The 20,876-nt window shown below is 45.5% G+C and overlaps 1 protein-coding gene across 4 annotated transcripts; it reads right to left on the bottom strand.

The window, feature by feature from the left end:
- Positions 1-341: 341 nt before the first annotated feature.
- med24 (mediator complex subunit 24) lies at positions 342-19,850 on the bottom strand. 4 transcript variants are annotated; one of them, XM_079757275.1, is made up of 26 exons: positions 19,757-19,850; positions 19,366-19,499; positions 19,184-19,266; positions 19,047-19,085; positions 18,865-18,938; positions 18,337-18,560; positions 16,866-16,977; positions 16,398-16,548; positions 15,281-15,394; positions 13,993-14,043; positions 13,688-13,770; positions 13,108-13,194; positions 12,797-12,896; positions 12,286-12,428; positions 12,051-12,088; positions 11,519-11,601; positions 10,555-10,733; positions 10,157-10,256; positions 8,688-8,863; positions 7,255-7,519; positions 5,673-5,854; positions 5,204-5,297; positions 3,929-4,028; positions 1,992-2,072; positions 1,113-1,261; positions 342-656 (listed from the first exon to the last, which is right to left on the bottom strand). In XM_079757275.1, exons 2-26 carry the CDS (start codon positions 19,496-19,498, stop codon positions 540-542), a joined length of 2,958 nt encoding a protein of 985 aa, XP_079613401.1. In that variant the 5' UTR covers position 19,499; positions 19,757-19,850; the 3' UTR covers positions 342-539. The 4 variants fall into 4 exon arrangements, 2 of the variants coding, with proteins under 2 accessions (XP_079613401.1, XP_079613402.1); XM_079757276.1 differs by lacking the exon at positions 1,992-2,072; XR_013812660.1 differs by lacking the exons at positions 342-656; positions 1,992-2,072 and having other exon boundaries at positions 1,245-1,261; positions 10,557-10,733.
- Between the last annotated feature and the right edge of the window lie 1,026 nt (positions 19,851-20,876).

Genomic DNA, 20,876 nt, shown 5'->3' on the forward strand with positions numbered 1-20,876 from the left:
ACTCAACTGATGATGTTTCGTTGGAGTTGTGGGTCATTGTCAAACTGAGTTTTTTTATTTTTTTCAGATAATTACTATTTGTGGTGAAGAGAAATATTTAACATGCCTTAACATGAATATGTACCTAATTTATACTAGTTGTTTACCGTTTTACTTATTTTCAAGCTGCACTTAATCTGTGGACCATTCAAGAACTAAAATATATATTTATTAAAAATATTATATTAGAAAATTCTCTCTGCATATCTCTAACCTCAATTTCAAAAGAGACTATTATCATCAATACAGACGCATGTCAGACAACACAACACAAACACAATCCTAACAGTTCATTTATTTATTATAAAGAAAGATTACAAGAGGTAACAAACAAGCAAAAACATGAATCACCTATAAAAAGATTTCTCATGACCCGCAAAAGGGCAACAACGACGGCACGCACCGTCACACTTTACACCCCTTCGCTCGCTCCTTCCATTTAGTAACCCCTACGCGGTGCTGAGCTAACCCGGGGGGGCTAACCCCTCGTAGCTGATCAGCTACAAGGCCGATATGGCTTTGGCCGCCACCCTCCTCCCCAGCGGCAGAGTGAGGTCTGTGATGGCCAGCACCACCTTGGGCTTGGCCATGGCAGGCAGCTTCACCAGCTCAGACACCTGGGGAGGGAGGGGGGGTGAAGAAATGAACAGGAGGACAGGTATGAGCTAGAGCAATGTGTTGAAAGCAGCGCCGATGAGGTTTGGTCACAGACGTTCTTCGGTCTTTATGGTGCCTCTGTTGTAAGTGCAGGGCTGATTTAGCAACAGGAATTCAGATTTGACCCAATACAGATTAGTAACTCTGGCTACATCCGTCTTCCTTGTCTGTGAGGGAAGTTTGTTTAATACAAGCTTGAGTCATTCTTAAATAACTACTCATAGTAAGTGCACTTTATTCATAACACTCTCCCACTCTAAAATACTTAAACAGAATAAACTGACTTCCAAGCACCTAATTTGGTGACCAAGCATTGCACTGATGGTCGATTCTGAAGAGCCACGGTAGACAGTGAATAACGAGGGCTGGTGGGGTTGGTTGACTAGAGCAGTGAAAATGTCCTTCCTCTAACTCACCATGGTGAAGGGAAGGAACTGAAGGATGCTTCCCCGGTGGCCTTGCTCAAGACATTCCACACACTCCTCCATGAAGCTGTGCACAAACTGGGTGTGGGGCCCGGCCATCTTGGAGCCCAGTATGGATGAGATCAACAGGAAGAGGTTGGCTGAGGTGAAGTTAGAGGGAGAGGGAGAAATTGGGAGGGAGATGTAATCAGCAACCAGGATTAGTGCAAAAAAGCTTTGAAAAGAATGCCAAAGTCTCCATATAAATATAAATAGAATGGAATGAGGTTTTATCAATCAATTTATCAAGATGAGGTGTTACATATAACGCCCTAATCCTAAATGATGCAATACTGATACTACGAAATCCATCTACAAATCCACATGCTTCACATTTCTTGGTGATTAAGCGACTCACTTCAGCAATTATATGGAATCCCACACGCCATCGCTATTAGAGCTCTATATTGGAACGCACCGACCCCCAGGATACGGATGAATGAATGCGTGTCTCCAATCGGAAATCATGAAGCAACAGGCGTTGCGTAAACCTCCAGATGGCATTTCCCTTTATCTACTGAATGAAGGGGACACAACTCTGACCTGCGTCTGTTTACCAAATGCTTGACTAATGAGAGTGATAGAATTAAAAATAATATTAATTATTATTATTAGTGATATATATATTATTTATTCTTATTAGTTATTATTTTGGATCCTATGCATGAATATTGGTGGAGACAAACGTCACCCATTGGGTACCTGTGATGGACTGCGTATAATATGAGGAAACGTCAATGTTGACTTTGAAATAGAGAAACGCAGAAAGAGCTTTTGGCCTAGTGTCCGTCATGAGCAGGGAACGGGGCCGTGGTGCGGACGGGTTCTTACCCAGCACGCGGTTGAGGGGCTCCCTCATGTTGACCGTGTGCAGCTGGGAGGCTGAGAGAGAGCTGCTCATGGACCGGTCTCCTGCGGCACAGGGGGGGGGCGGAGAGGGGAACCCCAGGCACAGGCTTAGCAACGGAAAGCAAAGTGACAGCGGCCGACTCCAGCGATGTAGCCTCGATTGCGCAAATGTTTCGACGAAGTGAGAGACAACTCGATTTGTCAGCACTTGTGTTTTTCCGACGAAAAGCCCTTCAATTCATCTCAATTTACCGTATATTGAAGCAAAAACGTTTTAATTTGAAGCAGTGCGACAATTTTGAGAGGGCTTCAAGTGAAAGCAGTCTCAGCAGTGTCTTCCTAATTTCTGTGGTTTTTGGAATGTGACGTTCAAAAACTTTCAAAGCCATTATGCGTATTTAAAGTAGAATGACAGATGCCAATCGATTTCCCGTTTACTGTAAATTCACGTAACAGAAAAAAGGCACAGACCAGCCAACAGAAAAATTTCCAAACTAACGCAACCAAGAGATTCACTGAATGAGTAAAGAGGGGGATAAATTGACTCCCCTGGCGGGAATATTAGCAATAAACAATGTAGGCACGTGACGTGAAACAAAAAAAGTATTTGGGCACCAGGATGCATTGTGTTAATGAGCAAGGCAGGGCATTCATCTTGCTCAAGGAGTTTTCGAACCTGATGCCAAAGTATTAATCTGATTCTTCCGCTGAATATTGGATGTGTACCGGTGGGTGACGGCCTCTGGCTCTGATCTTAAACGTCCAAAACCGGGCACTGAGTTTGTGTTGCGCACATGTTCAGACCTGACGACGCAGACACAAGAGGAGTGCAGAGAGCGACACGTGGCGCTCAGCCCTGACGTTTTACCACCGCCAGCGAGAACAGACTTGCTACTGAAGGAGGACTGGGGAGATGTGCTCGTGCTTGAAAGACCCTCTGGGGATTTAAGAGGGAGTCAGAGACTATTTGTAAATCGGATGCCGTTCGGCCAAAGGTTTAAGGTAAAATTTCAGAGGGGCTCTTTGAGTGAGGTTTTACCATAATCAGTGACCTCCGACTGCCTGCACTGGGAGGTAGGAATAGACCCCATGAATCAAATTCTCATCATGAATCATGAGAGTAGTGTTTCTACTATTAAAAACTCTTCAGTAGCGCAAGATGATATCATGGCTAGGTTGCACTCCCCGCCCAAAAAGATAAGATAAGATATTCTTCAAAATTAGCGCAAATTCGGGTATTACAGAAAGTACTGGCAGTGATACAAATTAAAAAATGGATAGAAACATAAAAAAAAATTAAAAGATATACTATAACTATACTTCACTATAAAATATACTACATTATACAACAGTTAGTTCTGACCAAGTAATTTGATTGGACAAGAGGCACTCAATGAGTGCTGATATAGAGTATAACAGCACTGGGACTTTTAACTATACACGTATCACTCCGCTTTACAGGTGTTCCCATAAGCGTTAATGTTGTTAACTAGCTAGTGTGTTTATGTGTTGCTTGGCAAGAGTTCAGTCCCAGTCCAGTTGCGTAACTATTCGTGTTGGCGGAGCCAAATAAATCATTAAATAAACAAAAAAATAATAAGCTGGTGATGCATATTACTGTTTGTAGAACTGTTGTATAAAAGCAATGTCGCACTCGAGGTCATGCTATTGTACTGAATATCTGAACAGCTGTGATTATCTACGACCGAATCACAGCTGTTTAGATAAATAAGACAGGAGAAATGCTGACGCAAAGATAATTGGAGGTACTGCGCTCGAGCCTCGATGTGGATGGGGGCTATACACTGTGGCCTTACGCTACTTCTTTCTTACTGATGGAGAACGGCCTTTCTGGGGGGATTCCAGCGTGTAAACACCAGTCTCCCTTCAGCAGCCTGGTGGACCTGAGGCTGCCTCACCTGGGCTGGAGAGGGTGACGGGCTCGTCCTCGTTGGAGCTGAGCAGGCGCATGAGCTTTGAGGGCTGGGTGTCATCCAGGGGGAACAGGCTGCTGTAGTCCTGGATGTGCAACACACACACACACACACACACACACACACACCAGAATACACATGCCCCCAGAGACCCTGATGTTTTGTCACTGATGTCCTCTCAAAATGTATATCTCTATCCTTACCTCTTCTTAATTCCCTACCACAGGCGTTCCCAGACCTTTCCATACTATATTGTACCATTTCGCCAAAATTATTTTGTTTACACGGCCATACCTTTTCAAAATCGGGACACAATTAACCTGTCTATGTAAGTTGCTCATCAATATGCTATTCCTCCGATTATATCAATATATTTGGAAAACAAATCAGTTTGTTCCCCCCCTACCCTAGTGACCTGTTCCTCCCTACACACTGGGAAATAACATGGCCTATAATCATGTTTTACCTCTGCTATACCAATGTTTACATTCCCATTCTGGGTTTAGATTTCGTTCATTTTATTTTGGGGAGGATACCTTTTCAGTCGTCAACATATTCTTATTCATATAATAAAACAATATCATAATCTATGTTCCATTCCCATATATATATATATATATGGTTTTATGTTTTTAAATTCTCATGTTAATATTATCTAACCACCTGTGTTTCCTAATAAATGTACACAAAGGTGACATTAGGTTAGGTTAGGTTTCACAACTTTTCAGTGATAAGTTTCTAAAATTAACCCCTTTTCTTCAGAAATGAGGCGTTTCAGACAAGAGCATGACATCAGCCGAACACAAATAAATTCCCTTAGACCCACAGTGCCATGGCAACATGGTTTAAGACACAGTGGGACATTTGTTGTATGAAATAGGAACGTGTTTTTTTTCCTTTAGCAACCAAGTGTTTATTGATAATAGAGAAGAGAGAATAAAGGGGTCAATCAGGCCTACAAACACTGAGTCATGTTTTAAAGATGAGCTTCAAGTATAACTTCAGAAACATACACTACCGCACGGTACCCCAGTATCTAATGCTAACGTATCGTCTCTTATTGTTTAGTTATTTACTCTATGTTTAACATGTAAGTAACACGGTCGCGGCCTTCAGAAGGAGAGGCTTGGTCGTCAAGAACAAGCCTCTTTGGACCAAGCCTCTTTGGACCAAGCCTCTTTGGACCAAGCGTCATCCAACAGTGAGAAGGGATGCTCACAATAAACAAACAAACAGACTGCATTATGTTGCCATGTTTACCTCGATGTCCTCCCGCTGCCTCTTGCGCTGGCGGGCGGAGGCCTGACCCTTGTGGTGGGTGGAGAAGGAGCTGAGAGCGCACCACACCGACAGCCTGGAAACCACCATCACAACAACAACACCGTCAGGACAACCAAATCGCCCACCGTAACCGGGGTACCGGGACAGCACCTTCACTGTGGTCCAATAGGATCAGTCTACGTTGAAAATATTTTGTAATGTTCACATTTCTAATAAAAGCAAATCAGCAACCAATTCAACTCGATCTACAATGCATACCGAAAGCATCAGATCCTTAAAGGAAGAAAGTCAACAAATGTTGCTTTTTTTTTAAACCGGCCTTCAAGCCTACCCCCATCAACCTGAATAGCAGCTCCCGGTTTGTGAAACACAAACACCTTTCCACTGAAAGGGAAAGTGGACCACACAGCAGACAAAGCCCGCCCAGGTGGGTCGTCCGGTGCCTTACTTGGCCAGGGCTTTGCCCGGGGGGTCGGCCAGGCTGTGCCAGTGGGCGGGGTCTGTGAGCAGGTTGGGCAGTATTGTGCCCAGGAGGGTCAGGGTGATCTGCTGTGTGTCCAGGCAGAAGATGCTGTAGAGAAGCTGCACCACCCGATGGGCCCACTCCCTCCTCGTCTCCTTCAGCAGTTCCTGGGAATGGGAGGAGTTGTGTCAGGGCAAGTTCACCATGCTTATCTTACGTCTTCATGTGATACGCACTCAGCATACTACACGTTCTTCCTCATTCCGAGGAACGTTGAACGTTCAGCGGATGACTGAACCTCTTGAACCGTTGTGCATGCTTTCAGTTGAGTTGCTGCCACAAGAACAGACGATGACACATTTGCCTAAGCAAGCAGGTGCACACAGGTGTGCTGTCCTTCTAAAGTGGCCACTGCGCATATCTCACTAATATATTCTAAACATTTGACTGCGTACAATCAACCTTCATCCCGACTTTTACAACGCCTACACGGACGAAAAAATTAAATCAACACATTTCTTTCAATGGTTGGAACAAATAAAGTGACAGCTGAATGAAAAGCGCGAAGCATTGCTAAAAACACAGAAATGTAAAAGGAATTGAACTTAAGAATCTGAAAGGTCAAATGTATTGCAGTGCACTGCTAAAAAACCCAGAAGCCGAAGTCGAAAACGGTAATGGTAGTAGTAGTAATAGTGGTAGAAGCTGCGTAAACGATATGCCTTATGAAAGGTATGGTATTGATTGATGTTTGTAGAAAGAATTATAATAATCCCGCCAGTTTTTCTTTTTTTAAACCAGCCAAAATTTTATCTACTTGCCTAATGCTAATTCTTCCTGCCTAACGTTATTAAAAGTAATCCAGTTGTGTGGGAAAATCGCCCAATCCGGCAACGCTGCCTCAACGTCGTAAAAAGTAGTCCAATTTAGTGAGAACAACTGCCCAATCTGGCAACACTGCCTGCACGTCCTCACGCTGTAACCTCAGAGTAAATCAATGAGACCAACTGAAAACAAGTCGACATGGAACTTAAACTGTGATTTTGAAAAAAGTTATTGAAGTTATAAGTTATTGAAATTCTATTTCCAGATTATTGAAGATACAAGTATGTTGATTTGTTAAACCTCTGAACAAAGCTTTACTATAAAATATTGACCAAGTTACGAAGTCTGGAGTAGTTAGTGTCAGAGAATGGGCGGACGGCTACTTCCATTCTAAAAAATGAAAAAAAATAAAAGAATATAAGAATATCTTAAAAAGTATAAAATATTTTAAAAATTTGCAAAGAAGCACGCGATTCCAAGCTAATATGAATATCTGACTGAAAATTTGAGGAAGGATATCCCAAAGTTTGCAGAGAATAATAAGGAAGAAAGAAAGATAGAAAGAATAAGACTTAAAAACAATAGTCGAGCACTGCATGAAGCACTCACCTAATAATTTGTTTAATACTCTGCCCTGGAACACACATGGGTGAACACGCAGGATGAAGCGAACCTCATCCCGACCCACAACCAGTACATCATGCTGGGTTCTGCATTGCCGTTGGGACCGGGGAGGACCCACCTTGACCAGGTTGTTGGTGAACCAGAAGACCCCTCCGATGTGCAGCAGGCTCTCGAAGAGGTGCAGGGCGCGGCTGTCCACCCAGCCCTTGCGCAGTACCGCCTGGAACTGCCGGCGGAGGGCCTCGTGGATGGGCTCTTTGGCGGGCAGCAGGTTGCGGTAGGGGATGGGCTCCTGGCCCTCCAGGGTGGAGCGCAGAAGCAGGCCCGTCTGCTGGAAGACATCGGCGCACATGTGCTCCAGGATGGAGCTCATAATCACCACCCTGCAGTGAGGAGAGGGAGGAGAGTTATCAATAGGGCCCAATCCCCCCCCCACCAACATTGGAGCCTGACCCGAGCTCGAGCAGTAGCCTCTGGGACCGGCCCGGCCCGGCCCGTGAGTTGATAATAATTTCACCAAGCTCGAAACCGACAAAGATTCAGATTTGTTCGGGTTATGCCATCAGAACCTTGTCAGCAACAGCTGACGGCACACATCAAGACCATCAGGGAAAGCCCGCAATAGCTGATGAAACATGCTGGGATGTTGAACCAAAATTATTTATTAACGAGACCCAAAAGCACCGGGTCGGCTGGAGAACTCTAGTGGGATGTGGACTTTGCCTGGAAATGTCCTTATATCAACATTATGTGGCCTTGTGTGTCATGTACACAAGGAGGGGGGAACTACCAGAAGATGTGCACTAATGTTCTTTGTTGATGAGACTCATGGGGTAATCACGAAGTGGAATTGGGTTTGACCCACAATACTAAACCGAGTTCTTAGAGGGAGATCTGCCTCTGCCTTTCTGAGGAACATGATGATAAAGTGATCCTAGGAAAGCAGCGTGACCACTTCAACCCGTCTGTCACAAGCCCAGAGAAAAAAAACATTTCCGGGGGAAGTTGGGGCGTCATTAAGTGCAGTTTTACTACTCTCTGTGGGTCATCCGTCATGCTTTTGACCTAAGACCCGGTTTCAAGATCCACGTCATTAGAAAGCAGGTGGCATGAAGTGGTTGGGTGAAGAAATACATTCTTAGTCGGTGTGATATCATTAAAGTAGAACAAAGCAAATGATTTCCTTCTTCGTTTGGTTATGATCTCAGTGGCTAGTTGATTTTGAAAATAGTAATTTTGCCAGTTTGATTATATTTATAAGTTAGAAAGGGTTGAATATGGCCCCATATGAGTATGGGGCCATAGTCTACTGCATAGCGGCCATTAAATCACGCCCTCAATGCGCCAAAGGTGAATTGTTTCCTCTTCTGGATGCAGAAATCACAACGTACGGCTTCATAACCGTCGTTTGTTTTACAGTTTTCTTAACAGGCCATTTTTAACGGAAGTGTTCCAGTTGTATCCAGAAACGGTTCAATGAGGATCCAGGGTTGTGTCGGCCGGGAGTCCAGCCCCCTGAACCGCCGGCGCCAGGAGCGGGGGGTCCCGTACCGTTCGTTGTAGAACTGCAGGGTGTTCTCGCCGTACAGGGGCTGCACCAGCTGACGGATCATGGTCTGGGGCTTCTCGCGCTCGTCCCGGCCCAGCATGCGCACGTGGGCCACCAGCCAGGCCACTGCGCAGATGGCCATGCTGCACACCTTCCCCTTGATGTTGTCTGTGATCCTCTGCGACGCGATGGGGGAGCGTGGGCAGGGAGACAGGGGGGGGAGGAGAGAGAAAGAGTCATTACGAGGATGGGGAGTAGAAGAATGACATGGGGGAAGGAAGTAGGGTTGTGAATAACTCACGAATAATCAGCGGGTGGTATGAATGAATAATCGATTATTCGATGTGAAAAACTACCTGCTAAGCAGTTCCAGTCAAATTGTCTGTTGTGAAAAATGCATTAAACTGTAATCAGAAAACGCGGTTATATGCTATAGACCCTATAATATCTGTGGTATAAAGGCTGGGACGAATTTCAAATGATAAATATGTACACTTTATGTTGAAAGTATAGACGGTCGCGAATCCCATTGAAACGAATGGCGCAATCAGAAATGGAATTCAATTGCAATCAGGTATTCAACTGCAATCAGACAACGCGGTTATATGCTACAGTACCTAGAGTATCTGTTGTATAAAGGCTGGGACAAATTTCGAATTATAAATAGGTACAATGCATAACGTTAGCTCTCTGGCTCATAGCTGAATTAATGTAACAGTAAGCTGACAACATCGCTATTTAACACCGCAACTGCAAATTTAAAACACGGAGATAACCATGGGAACCGGTCAAACAAATTTTCTTTTTGCGATCATTCTGCGCGTGCATCCGCCGTGTTGATAAACAAATAATCCCCCTACTGTATTAGTCAAACCCTCAGGCGTTACCAGGGAAACAAAAGTTATGGCTTGTGAAAAACTTTATATTTGAATGGGAGAAAATGTTAACGGTCCAAATGTTAAAAATCGATTTTGACCCTCGTGAAAGAATAATCGAATAATCAAATATTCTGACCAATCCCTAGAAGGAAAGAAGTGGTGGAAGGTTTGACGTTTGTGTGCGTGTGTGTCTTTTGTGGTTCCATGCAACTCTGACTCTGAGACGCATGCCATGTCTTCAAATAGAATAGGGAAGCCAAATGGCAAAAAAGAAAATGCAAGAAAAACCCTCGCATGAGCACAAATGAATGCAAAAAAAATTAATCGAGGTATTTACAACGGATGAGCGTCATTCTAATAACAGTGTTGCATTGGAAGAGACAAATGTACATTGCAAAACTCCAATGGTGTGCAATACATCCTGTGTGTGCAGCCCATCCCGAACAATGAATCAGCCATATATACTAGCCTTGTCATATCTCGTCATATCATCGGAATTCACATTTTTTTTTTTTGTGAGCGGTTGATCTTGGTAAAAGCAAAGGATGGAAGAAAGAATGGAGATGGGGTGGCTGGAGGGGGGGTCCTCAAACCTGCACAGCCTCGACAGTCAGCGCGCCGTTCTCCCAGGCATTCAGCACCTCCAAGATGGCCGCTGGCGTGCTGAGGCAAATCTCGTGCCATTTCATCTGACTGGCGTGGGGAGCAAAGAGATGGTACATCAGATCTGAGGTGATTGCGACCCAAACTTTGACGTGTCAGCTTTACACTCTCTTTGATGTCTTCTAAACAAAACACTTCCTCCTACACATTCAACCCAGGTGTCTCAAGTGACCGGGGTATCTCTGATGCGTGTGAACACGCCTGATGCAGATTATCTCCGGCTGTGTGTTGCATGTATGAAAGGCCCATCAGTCAGCGGTCTCCCGTGAAGTGAGCTCCCGGCTGAGGTCTCAGTGAGTACCGTGGGAGACTCTGTGGCTCTACTCACACCAGCTTCATCTCCGAGGAGTTGTTGAGCAGCGCCACCAGGCTCTCCACCTTGCCCGACTCGGGCCGGAAGCAGGGGTGGTCCGGGTTCAGGATCTTGCCCTCCTCCGGCATGCAGGTCAGCAGCCAGGTCTCGAAGAAGGGGGTCTCCCCTGAGGGGCTTGGCTCAGACAGGATCACCTGCAGAGACCCCGGGCATTCAGAGTCATTCACCTGATGTTTTTTTGTTAAGAACCTGGGCTACCTGTTGCTGGTTGACTATATACGATATGAAATTATATCATATATAAATATTGACTTTACATGGCAATTTACATTTTCTATATTTTTAATACAGTAGGAAATAGTAATGAAGCTAACTAAATAAGTAACTAAAGTAACTAAATCAGCATTAACTGAAGATTCAGCAGAATAACTTGGTTAAAAAATGATCTGCATCAAATAGCATTAAATACATTTTAATTGATAAGACAATCGCCCAAAAATAAACATGCTCTCTGTGGACATCTAGTGGCCGCATCCAGAGAGTAAACCGTAGGATGTCCTCAAGGTCTTTCTAACTTATCCAACACCTCCTGGGTGCCGACGCCATGTGGAGTCATGTGGAGTGTGTGTGTGTGTGTGTGCCTGATGGCTGGTGTATGCAGCCCGACCTGAGTCAGGCTCAATGGCGTTATTGGGTACCTGAGGTCCATTGACTAACCAGGCCAAACAGGTTAGACCAGCCGTCACCACACACACACACACACACACACACAAACACTAGGAAGAGCACTGACCTCAGCATTCACCACCTGCTCGGCTAGTAACACTATGCCCCCTCTGAATTAAAAAACATCTACCTCTGGTGATCGGAGCTGACCAGTAAGGGTGGGCATGAGGCAGCGGCCTACTGCTACAAGAAGAGAGTGTAGGACACACACACACACACAATGAACAGTGTAGAAGAGTGCATTTAGGCTGACCTCAGAGCCGTAGGTCTGGACCACATGGCACAGCATGAGGAAGGAGATGTCAAAGAGCAGGGCTCGGACCGACGCTGACTTGGCTGGGGGGTTGGGAAGAAGAGACAGGAGGAGACAGAGACAGAGACAGAGAGAGAGAGAGAGAGAGAGAGAGAGAGAGAGAGAGAGAGAGAGAGAGAGAGAGAGAGAGAGAGAGACAGAGACAGAGAGAGAGAGAGAGACAGAGAGAGAGAGAGAGACAGAGAGAGACAGAGAGAGAGAGAGAAAGAGAGAGACAGAGACAGAGAGAGAGACAGAGACAGACAGAGAGAGAGAGAGACAGAGACAGAGAGAGAGACAGAGACAGAGAGACAGAGAGAGAGAGAGAGAGAGAGAGACAGAGAGAGACAGAGAGAGAGAGACAGAGACAGAGAGAGAGACAGAGAGACAGAGACAGAGAGAGAGACAGAGACAGAGAGAGGGAGAAGACCTTTAAAATCCCTCCCACGCCACATTAGGAAAAGAGCTTTTACTATAAACCATGAGTACTCACAGCCCTCTCCGCTGATGTGCTTGGGAAACTCGTTGAGCCTGGTGGAGCAAGAACAGGGCAGAGCGTGAACAGCTTCGCAATGTGGGAAAACCACAACAACTAATCAAAAAGGTTGACAGTTGTTGTGAACACATTTCCAAATCACCCAAAAGAGAGTATAGAGACTGGGAGCACTACGGTGATGCAGGACTCCCTTTTCCTCTGAACTGGAATGAAGACGATAACCATGACTCACTTGATAAACTTGCGGGCGAAGGACTTGAGCTTGCCGGTGGCGGCGGCGGCGGCCAGCAGCAGGTCCAGGCTCTTCCCCGACAGCATGTGGGCCAGGACCCCGAGCAGCCCCTCCGGAGACTTGGAGTGGTCTGCGTCAACGGTCTAATACACAAGGGAGGGAGGGGATCAACGCTATGGGGTGCACAGGGTTTGATTTGAGAGTGACCGAAGGTACTCCTGCATTCCCTCCGGAGTGCAGGAGAACACCCCTGATGGAAGTGTAGTTCAAAAGAAGAAATGCTGACAGCAAGGTCGTTAATTTGGTTATGGGTTTAGTTTTTCTATGTTTAATTTTATTAATTCATTCATTTGTCATTCATTATGGATGAAAAAAATCATTCATTCACAAACACAAAAAGAAAAGTAGGTACGTGGCTCCACAGCTCACTCCCTCCAGGTGAGAGAGCAGACAGGTGTCCAAGCAGCATGGAGCCTGGAGCCTTGGAGCCCTGGAGGGCAGAGGCCCTAACCTTGAGGATGTTGGTGACGGTGGGCTCGGCCCGCAGGATCAGCCCCGGGTTGGGCTGGATGTTGGCGTTCTCCGTGGTCTTCAGCCGCGGGGCGTACTCCCTGCCCGCCGCCCAGGAGCAGACGTTCCACAGGAGGGGGGAGAAATCACAGGAAGGAAGAACCAAGAAAGAAAGAGACAGCGACAGAGAGATCGATAGGAGGAGACGGAGGGGAATGGAAGGGTCAGGATGTAGGGGATTAGTGTTGAGCTTGAGGTTGCATTCTTGCACTGTGTTTATGGGTGGGTGGTGGAGGGAGTGGGGGGGCGTACCGCTTGGAGCTGAGGTTGGTTGCGTGTGAATCAGAGAGCAGACCCAGCTTGTTGCACTCCTGCAGCAGCATGTTCAGACAGTCGCAGCTGCACAACACAAACACACACACACACACACAAACACAGACACACACACACATCAAGACCCTTCTGTAGCTATTTGTATAGCCCTTAATCAATGACAATGATATGATAATACCCCCCTCTAAGCCCTCTTAAGAGCAAGTCACAGATGGAGGCCTTCGATGCTAAACATCTTCAGAGATAAAACAAAAAATGTCATGATTTTTAATCAGAGGTTAACCAAAGCCTAAAGATTGTACAAGAGCATCAATCGAGAATCAATGTCACATGAAGTGCTTCTTCATCTGGCCAATATGTCAGTGTGGAAGAGGGAGCGATTTGAGCTTCGTTCAAGACCAAGGCTTAAAAAGGAGCTCTATTATACCCCCGGGTGCGTGATGCCATTTCATCATCTGTACTATGGTTAGATCAGCGTACCAGCCGGCGAGTCCAGCGGACTGAACCAGCTGGTAGGCAAACTAAGGGGTGTAGTAATACTGTACGCATCTTCACTCACTTGCATCTCTGGTCTGCCTTATCCAACAGCGGCGTGAGCTTCAGCAGGTATTCAAACGCCACGTTGACGTCGTCCATGAACTCCTGGAGGGCAAGAGAGAGGCGGTTGACAGGCCGTGATGGATGCCTGACAGTGGGATTGGATTTTACCATCGCCCTCAGCACTTTTTCTCTTCAGTCATGGTATCTCGAGTGAGGACTACTCACTTATTCATTAGGGTCATATGGTGGGCAGGAGGTGACTGTGTGGGCATGCATGCGTGCGTGCGTGCGTGCATGTGTGGCTGTATAGGGGAGCAAGCCTACCTGTCCTTTATCACTCTGAGGGCTCTTTAGCTTGAGAAGCACTTGAGGGATCTGTAAGGAAATAAAGTAGAACCACCACATACTAAATGATACCACGGTAATTTAAGGGAGTATTGAGTATTCCCATTAAGCCCTTATAGGATGTCTGATCAAAATAATTCCCTGAAAGAAAAGAGTATTATTTTCTATAAATAAATAATAGATACAAGAAAAATGACAGTGATAATCATATGATAAATTGTATTACCCTATTTATTCATCAGAATGATTCATTCATTCACAAGAATGAATGAATACGTCGGGTACAAAAAGCAAGAGAGGAGCACGCGTGTTGCCTCAACAGGCCCCTGGAAGGTCAGCCTGGGGGTCACCCAGCGAACAGACCCCGGGGGGGGGGAATCCGACAGTCTGATGAAGTTGTGAAAGAGGGGGGCCGATAAGAGCGTTCAGCGATGAATAGCCCCGGCGTGTCACAGTAAATCTACTCAGGTTCTGTTCCGGCGTTTGCCGCGGTTGATAGACTTCTGTTCAGTGGAGGGGCGGTGCGTCATTGACACTACGGTGCAGAAGCTAATTCAATGGTTAGGTCAGAGTTGAGTTGATTGGTCAGTATTTTATCATGATGACTGAACGCATGAGTTATGTATCAGGTACATATTTCAAGCGTTTGCTGATATTTTGTTCGCTTTATTTCTGTTTCAGAGAATTAAATAAAACAAGAACATAGATTTTTTGTGATAAAAATCCAATACTTTGGTTTGTTATTGCTCAGACTAATCAAACAAACGGAAAACATCACTTTGACATTTTAAAGACTTAAACGATCAAATGAACCAAATGATTAAAAGGTCCTAAGGCAATTAAGTCATTAGACCCCAGTCACTAACCCATCAGCCTTTCAAGAGGCCTCTACGTAGCACTTTATCTTAAAGGGTGCTATTATGCCACAATATGTGAGTGTGATTAGCCATTACAAGCCGTTTGGAAATCTGTCTTTTCCTGTGTTTTAGTGACATCACAAATGTGAGTGTCCACTTAGATGTATGCTGGATAGATGAGCAATAATTGCCACGGTAGGCTGGTAGACTGATCCATCCAGCATACATCTCGGTGGACACACACAAAACACAGAAAAAGCCAGATTTTCAAATGGCTTGTAATGGCTAATCACACTCACAGCTGGTCCCATAATGTCCCCTTCAAAAGGAACCCGGCCCGATGGCCCCGTATGGCCAAACGGGGGGGGGGGGGGCGGGGGGTGGTCTGCACGGCGATGCGAAGAACCCACCTTGAGGAACATGAAGGCGGTCCACTTGAGCTCCTCCGTGCCCTCGGGCGACTCGATGAGGCCGGTGAAGCAGGCCTTCCAGATCTCCAGCACAAAGAGGGGCGTGGGGATACGCTGTGGGAGGAGTCACACAGGCGGCGTCAGGAAGGAGCGGGGAGACGAGCGCTGAGCTTGTGGATGACCTTTCATCCGGCTGGACTTTGGTGTTCGTCTGCTACATGTGAATTTAAGTTGAGTCCTTTTTAGGTTTTTAAAATCGCCCTTCTAAGGTTTTAGCTGGTGTGCCATGATATGTGCCTGTGAAGTCCTTTGAGACCCGCTACTGGGATGCAAATCAAATGCAATTAAATTTGACTTTGAAGTCAAGGGAGCTAGATTTTTGAAGGTATCCAACAGAGAAACTCTCCCCTCTCCCTCCCACTTCCCCCAAACACATGGCTAGCTTTAGCGATAGGTCTGCCTAGTCTTGCGTGAGACTCCAGTGATGCGTGCTGAGTGGACGGGCAGTGTGTGAGAGGAGCTGGGTATGTAGGTAGACAGCCAGGTCATCCATTCATTCCATTCAGGCTGAATGAAAGGATTGGAAGAGATTATTAAAGGCCTCCGACAGCCATAGATACTTTTTCTGATTTACTGACTACTGTCGGGATACAAGACAATTTCAACAATATACATATTAAATAATAGATTACCTCCCTAGCTTTTGGACTGAATCCAGAGGGCCTAGGGGTTAGGCATCTTGTTCAAAGTAACAAAACACACAAGACTATCCTGCCGCAAAACCAAAAACAGACCAGCCTCTTTGTGTCACCTTTGGTGGTGTGATGTAGTGTGGTTTGAAATACTTTACTAGGTGCTCCACAACCCGACCTTCCCACTTTACTTGGTCTTATTTAAAACTAAAGATTTATTTTCTTGGGTTGTGGTGAGGTGTGATGCGGTTCTGTGTCGTCTGGTTTGGTGTGGTGTGGTGCTGTGTCGTCTCTGGCGTGGTGTGATGTGGTATGTCTGCGTCGTGGTCTGGTGTGGTGTAGTTCTGTGTGGGGGGGGTGTCTGGTGGTCTGCGGTGTGGTGTAGTGTCGTCTGGTGTGGTTGGGTGTGGCGTGTGAACACTCACCTGCATCCTCTTGATCATCATGAGCTGCTCCACCAGCGGCTGGGTCTCCCCCGTCAGGTTCGTGGTGCCCTCCAGCATGATGAAGGCGTGGACCGAGGGGAAGGAGGGCTGGGCCGGGGGCGCGCTCTGCGCCGTCAGCATGTGTGGGATCCTGCGGACGCCGACTTCAATTATACTTCCGCGGTGGACAAGAGTGCAGACGGGTGTGGGGGGCCGCCGGAATCGTCATGTGTCGAGAGCTTTGTTCTCCCCTCCGCTTTTGCCCTGACAGGCAGTGGAATCTTTGGAGAGGGGCACGTGAGCGACGGCCTCTGTGTGTGGTGACATGGGTTGATCGGAGAACCCACCACGTACCCCCCCCCCATCAGCTTTTCAATGCAGCAGTGTAAAACCGCCTCTAGCTCAACACCAGCACCAGACCATATGGTAAACAGTAGAAGGACACAGAGGATGCTCGTCAATACTCACCCCTTCACCAGTGAGATGCTCTCCTCCAGTTTACTCTTCAGGGTCTGATTGGTCACGCTGCCGATGCCTTCTGTCAGTTTGACGATGGCTTGCTCCACGTTGCTCCAGGAACCTGTGGGGAGACCACCGTGGTGAGGAGGAGATGCCAGACGGGAAGTTTGAGTTGATTGTGATTGAGTGCACTGCATATATACATGAACAGCTGGGGTCCTGTTCACATTTACATAATTTAACACGGAAACAAGTAAAAGTATCTGGAAGCAACCTTGAGCAAGATGCCCTAATACAAGCACCCTAATGTTTTCCCTGCAATTTGTTAAGGGTAAAGAGTCTACATGATGACAGCAAAATAACATTATAGTTAAGTTATAACAACAAGAAAACACACTAGAGCTGTCAATCTTCCAATATAATCCCATTCCTTTTGATAATATCCAAAATGATAATGCTTAAAACCTATCATTAATATTTACTATGTATTTATACTCTGTATACAAAGGCTTATGCATTGCCACGGCCACTATTAAACGTTCTGTCCACCAGAGGGAATTCTACCAATAAACATTTTTCTTGCAAAGTAAATAATAGGCACATAATGACATGATATTACACTGCAGCATGGTCCATGATGATGGAGAGGACTGACTCACGACTCGCTTTGTGAGGTCCATTTACATTGAACACATTTTTTTGTCACGATTCTTTCACACAACCATAAATTGATTACCAATCTTTGAGTTGAAATGGACTGTACACATACAATACGCAACATCAATTTTATTCGCACCAAGGTCGATTTTGTCTGGCTCCAGCCAGCGAATACATTTATTTAACCGATCACTTTCGGATATCTTTGTCATAGTAACCATGGACACTGTACAAGTTGTAGGACATGGCGGAGGTAATAGCCTATTTATATTTATAAAGACACAGTGTTGTTACTGCATCCATAGTGGTTGAACTACAATCATAGACATAGATTTATCACTATCTTTTATATGTATTGATGATTCATCTCGATAGAAGTCAGGGCTTCAAGCAAAAGTTTAAATGCACCTTAGTACTTGAATACAGGTTGCTTTGGATAAGATGAAGGGATGCAGTTGTATCAGGGAAATAACCTCAAAAAACGAACGTCTCTAAAACATTGATGGACTAAAGAATAAGCACTCACTTTCCCAATCCCCCTCGTCCACCTCAAGCCATTGGCTGTACTTCTTTTACATTAAAAGTAAACTCCAGTAAAAGTGAATCCTCTAGATACATAGATAGATCATTTTGTCTGGAAGGAAGGAGCATAAGCTCATCTTCACTAGGCTATAAAGGTTGAGCATTCCATCTGCCTCTCGCATATACACATCACGGCTTATGTAAATAATGAATGCACGTGAAAACTTTATTGTTCATCAGGCGTGAAGAGAAGGCCTCCCCCACCCCCACCCCCACATCCACACACACACACACCCCCTACCTTGGTCCTCCAGCCGGGCGATGTGGATCAGGGCCCTGTTCTTAATGCTGCTCACCAGGCTGTGGAGCCTCTCCTGGCAGGCCTTGAGGCTGGCCTCCGTGCTGGCCGAGCTGCCCTGCTCCCGGAGCCGGTCGCAGTACCAAGCGCAGCCCAGCACCAGCCACATCACCACGTTCAGCAGCGCCCGGCACAGCCCAATGCACTCCTCCGCCTTCCCATGGCAGCTACAGGTGTGTGTGTGTGGGGGGGGGGGGTTCAAAGACATGGAGTCAGGGAGGAGGTGGAGAACGGTCACCCAGGATTAGACACCGTCTACTATTTTTTATTTCACTTATTTTTTAAGTGTTTACATTTTAAATGTATACATGTTTTACTACATACAATGAATTAGTGACTTCCAGAGCGACTCTTTCATTAATCGTCTGGTAGGTGGTAGCCATCACACCTACTTCATTTACAAATAAGATCATTAAAACATATAGCTCATGAGGGTAAGTGAATGTGTGAACTTTCTGTTGGTAAATGTACCTTAGATGGTTGCTGAACATATCCATGATCTCCAAAAGGGACTTGACACACAGATCTCGGGAGAAATCATCAAACTGGAGAGGAAACACATCAGGCCTGGATTAGAAAAGATTTCAACTGACATATCTGGAAAATTCATTAAACACATTGTAGTCAACCATATTCATATCCCATAGCCACACCTTGCTGATGGCTGTGAGGACACTAGAATAAGACACCATCTGAGAAAAGACAAAGGCAGGTTTAGATATTTATATATTGTGTCTTGAGCACAAGTGCAAACAACATTGTGTTAATGTAGATCTGCATTGGATCTCACCTGTGAATTTATTGCATATTTTAGGTAGGACAATATAAGAGGGTTGGGAGATGGTCCTATCAGTGCTTGCTCCATAAGTGCTTCTGAAATTCCCAACAACAAAACCACCAGTTACATGATCTGCTCTTGGTCTAAGCAATTGAGATTTTAAATCATTGATAAAGCGATTAATCTAGTCGTACCTGCTAGATTCAGATAATCCCACGTTGCTCCCTTCGTTCCCAAGTTCTTCTTGATGTTGATAGCCCATTGGTAGTCACTCCAGCGCTCCTTCCAAGCCTGAAGGATGGCTTGCTTCAAATTGACCACCTTCATTCTAGTGGTCCCGAGAAAACCGAAAGCACAAGCACATGTTAAGACATGACAGGGAGATAAATTATAATGTGATGAAAAGAATCACGGCAGGCAATTGTTTTGGTTTTGCACGGTGAATACAGCTGTGGCTGACTTAGGTAGTTACGGATTTACTTCCATAATAAATAAGATAGCTAACGAGACGGCGGGAAAAGATGCCGTTTATGGTTACCGCAGTTATTAAAACGAATGCGTTTGATGTTATATTTTGTCACTCACCTGAAGTTTCTGAAATTACAACAAAGAGGCAAAAATATGTTCAGAATTTCATATAGTCAATGTTAGTACGCCATCTTTTTTTTGAAAGGTCCCGGGCAATGATAGGCTGACAGTACAAAGTCCGAGTATTGTCTCCCCGGATTGGTGGAGCGGCGTGTAGCCGGCGACAGCGAATGGTATATCAATTACAAAACGGAACCACGAGGTGTCACTATCTTTCACTGTTTTGAAATCCCGTATAAAATACGCTTCGTTGCTCATCTTTTCACCAGCCATGGGTTCAAAAATACTACAGCTCACCTGTTTTCGGCCAATCTCTCGAAAGCCGAAATGCAGTATGCATACTTTTCTTTGTGCGTTTTACATTTACATTAAGTGCATTAGAAGACACTTTTATTCAAAGCGACACACAACAAGTACATTTGTTAGAAGAAAGTTGAATCAATGTTTTATGGGTTCAAAATGCAATGTTAAATCTTAGAATTTGACATGAAAGGTTTAAGAATATATATATCTTTGTTGGTCACATCACAAAAAATCAATCCTAAGCTATCCTATCCCTCCTCAAGTTTGTATAGTAAGTTGTACAGCAGAGTCTGTTTACATTATTCCTTCCCCATGTTTAGCCTGCCAGCGAGCCCTCTTATTTCACTATCTCAGCCTGAGTGCCTTCTTGTGGGCCCTGTATTCAGCCAAGGCAACAATGGCGACCATTCTCGCCTGAAACTGGACACTGCGTCTTGGCTCGAGTAGTGCCTTGTCTCCCTGGGGCGAAGCGATGCCAGCCAGCAGAAGGCCGTACCTGCTGGCATGAGGCAGGAGCAATCGACACAGAGGAGGTGTATAGAGGGAGGGTGTGCATGTGTGTGTTTGTGTGTTTGTGTGTCTGTTTTTGTGTGCGTTTGTGTGTGTGTGCGTACGTTTGCGAGTGTTTGTGTGTCTCTCTGGTTGTTTGTGCATTTGTTTGATTGTGTGCGTGTGTGAGTGTCTATTTGTTCGTTTCTGTGTATGCATATACGTGTGTGTTTGTGTGTGTATTTGTATGTGTAGCATGCATGCGTTTGTGTGTGTGTGTGTGTTTAATGGTCTGTGCATTTGTGTGTGTGCATGCTTGCTTGCC

The sequence above is a fragment of the Pollachius pollachius genome (assembly GCF_949987615.1).
Source record: "Pollachius pollachius genome assembly, chromosome: 19".
Classification (NCBI taxonomy): domain Eukaryota; kingdom Metazoa; phylum Chordata; class Actinopteri; order Gadiformes; family Gadidae; genus Pollachius; species Pollachius pollachius.

What these genes read in the sequence shown, in the direction of transcription:
- med24 (XM_079757275.1), bottom strand. Translation starts at nt 19,498, where the DNA reads ATGAAGGTGGTCAATTTGAAGCAAGCCATCCTTCAGGCTTGGAAGGAG. An exon ending in TGATGATCAAGAGGATGCAG is followed by an intron (nt 15,395 to 16,397) that starts GTGAGTGTTCAC and finishes CTCCTCCCACAG; the next exon opens with CGTATCCCCACGCCCCTCTT. An exon ending in GCACATCAGCGGAGAGGGCT is followed by an intron (nt 11,602 to 12,050) that starts GTGAGTACTCAT and finishes CCAACCCCCCAG; the next exon opens with CCAAGTCAGCGTCGGTCCGA.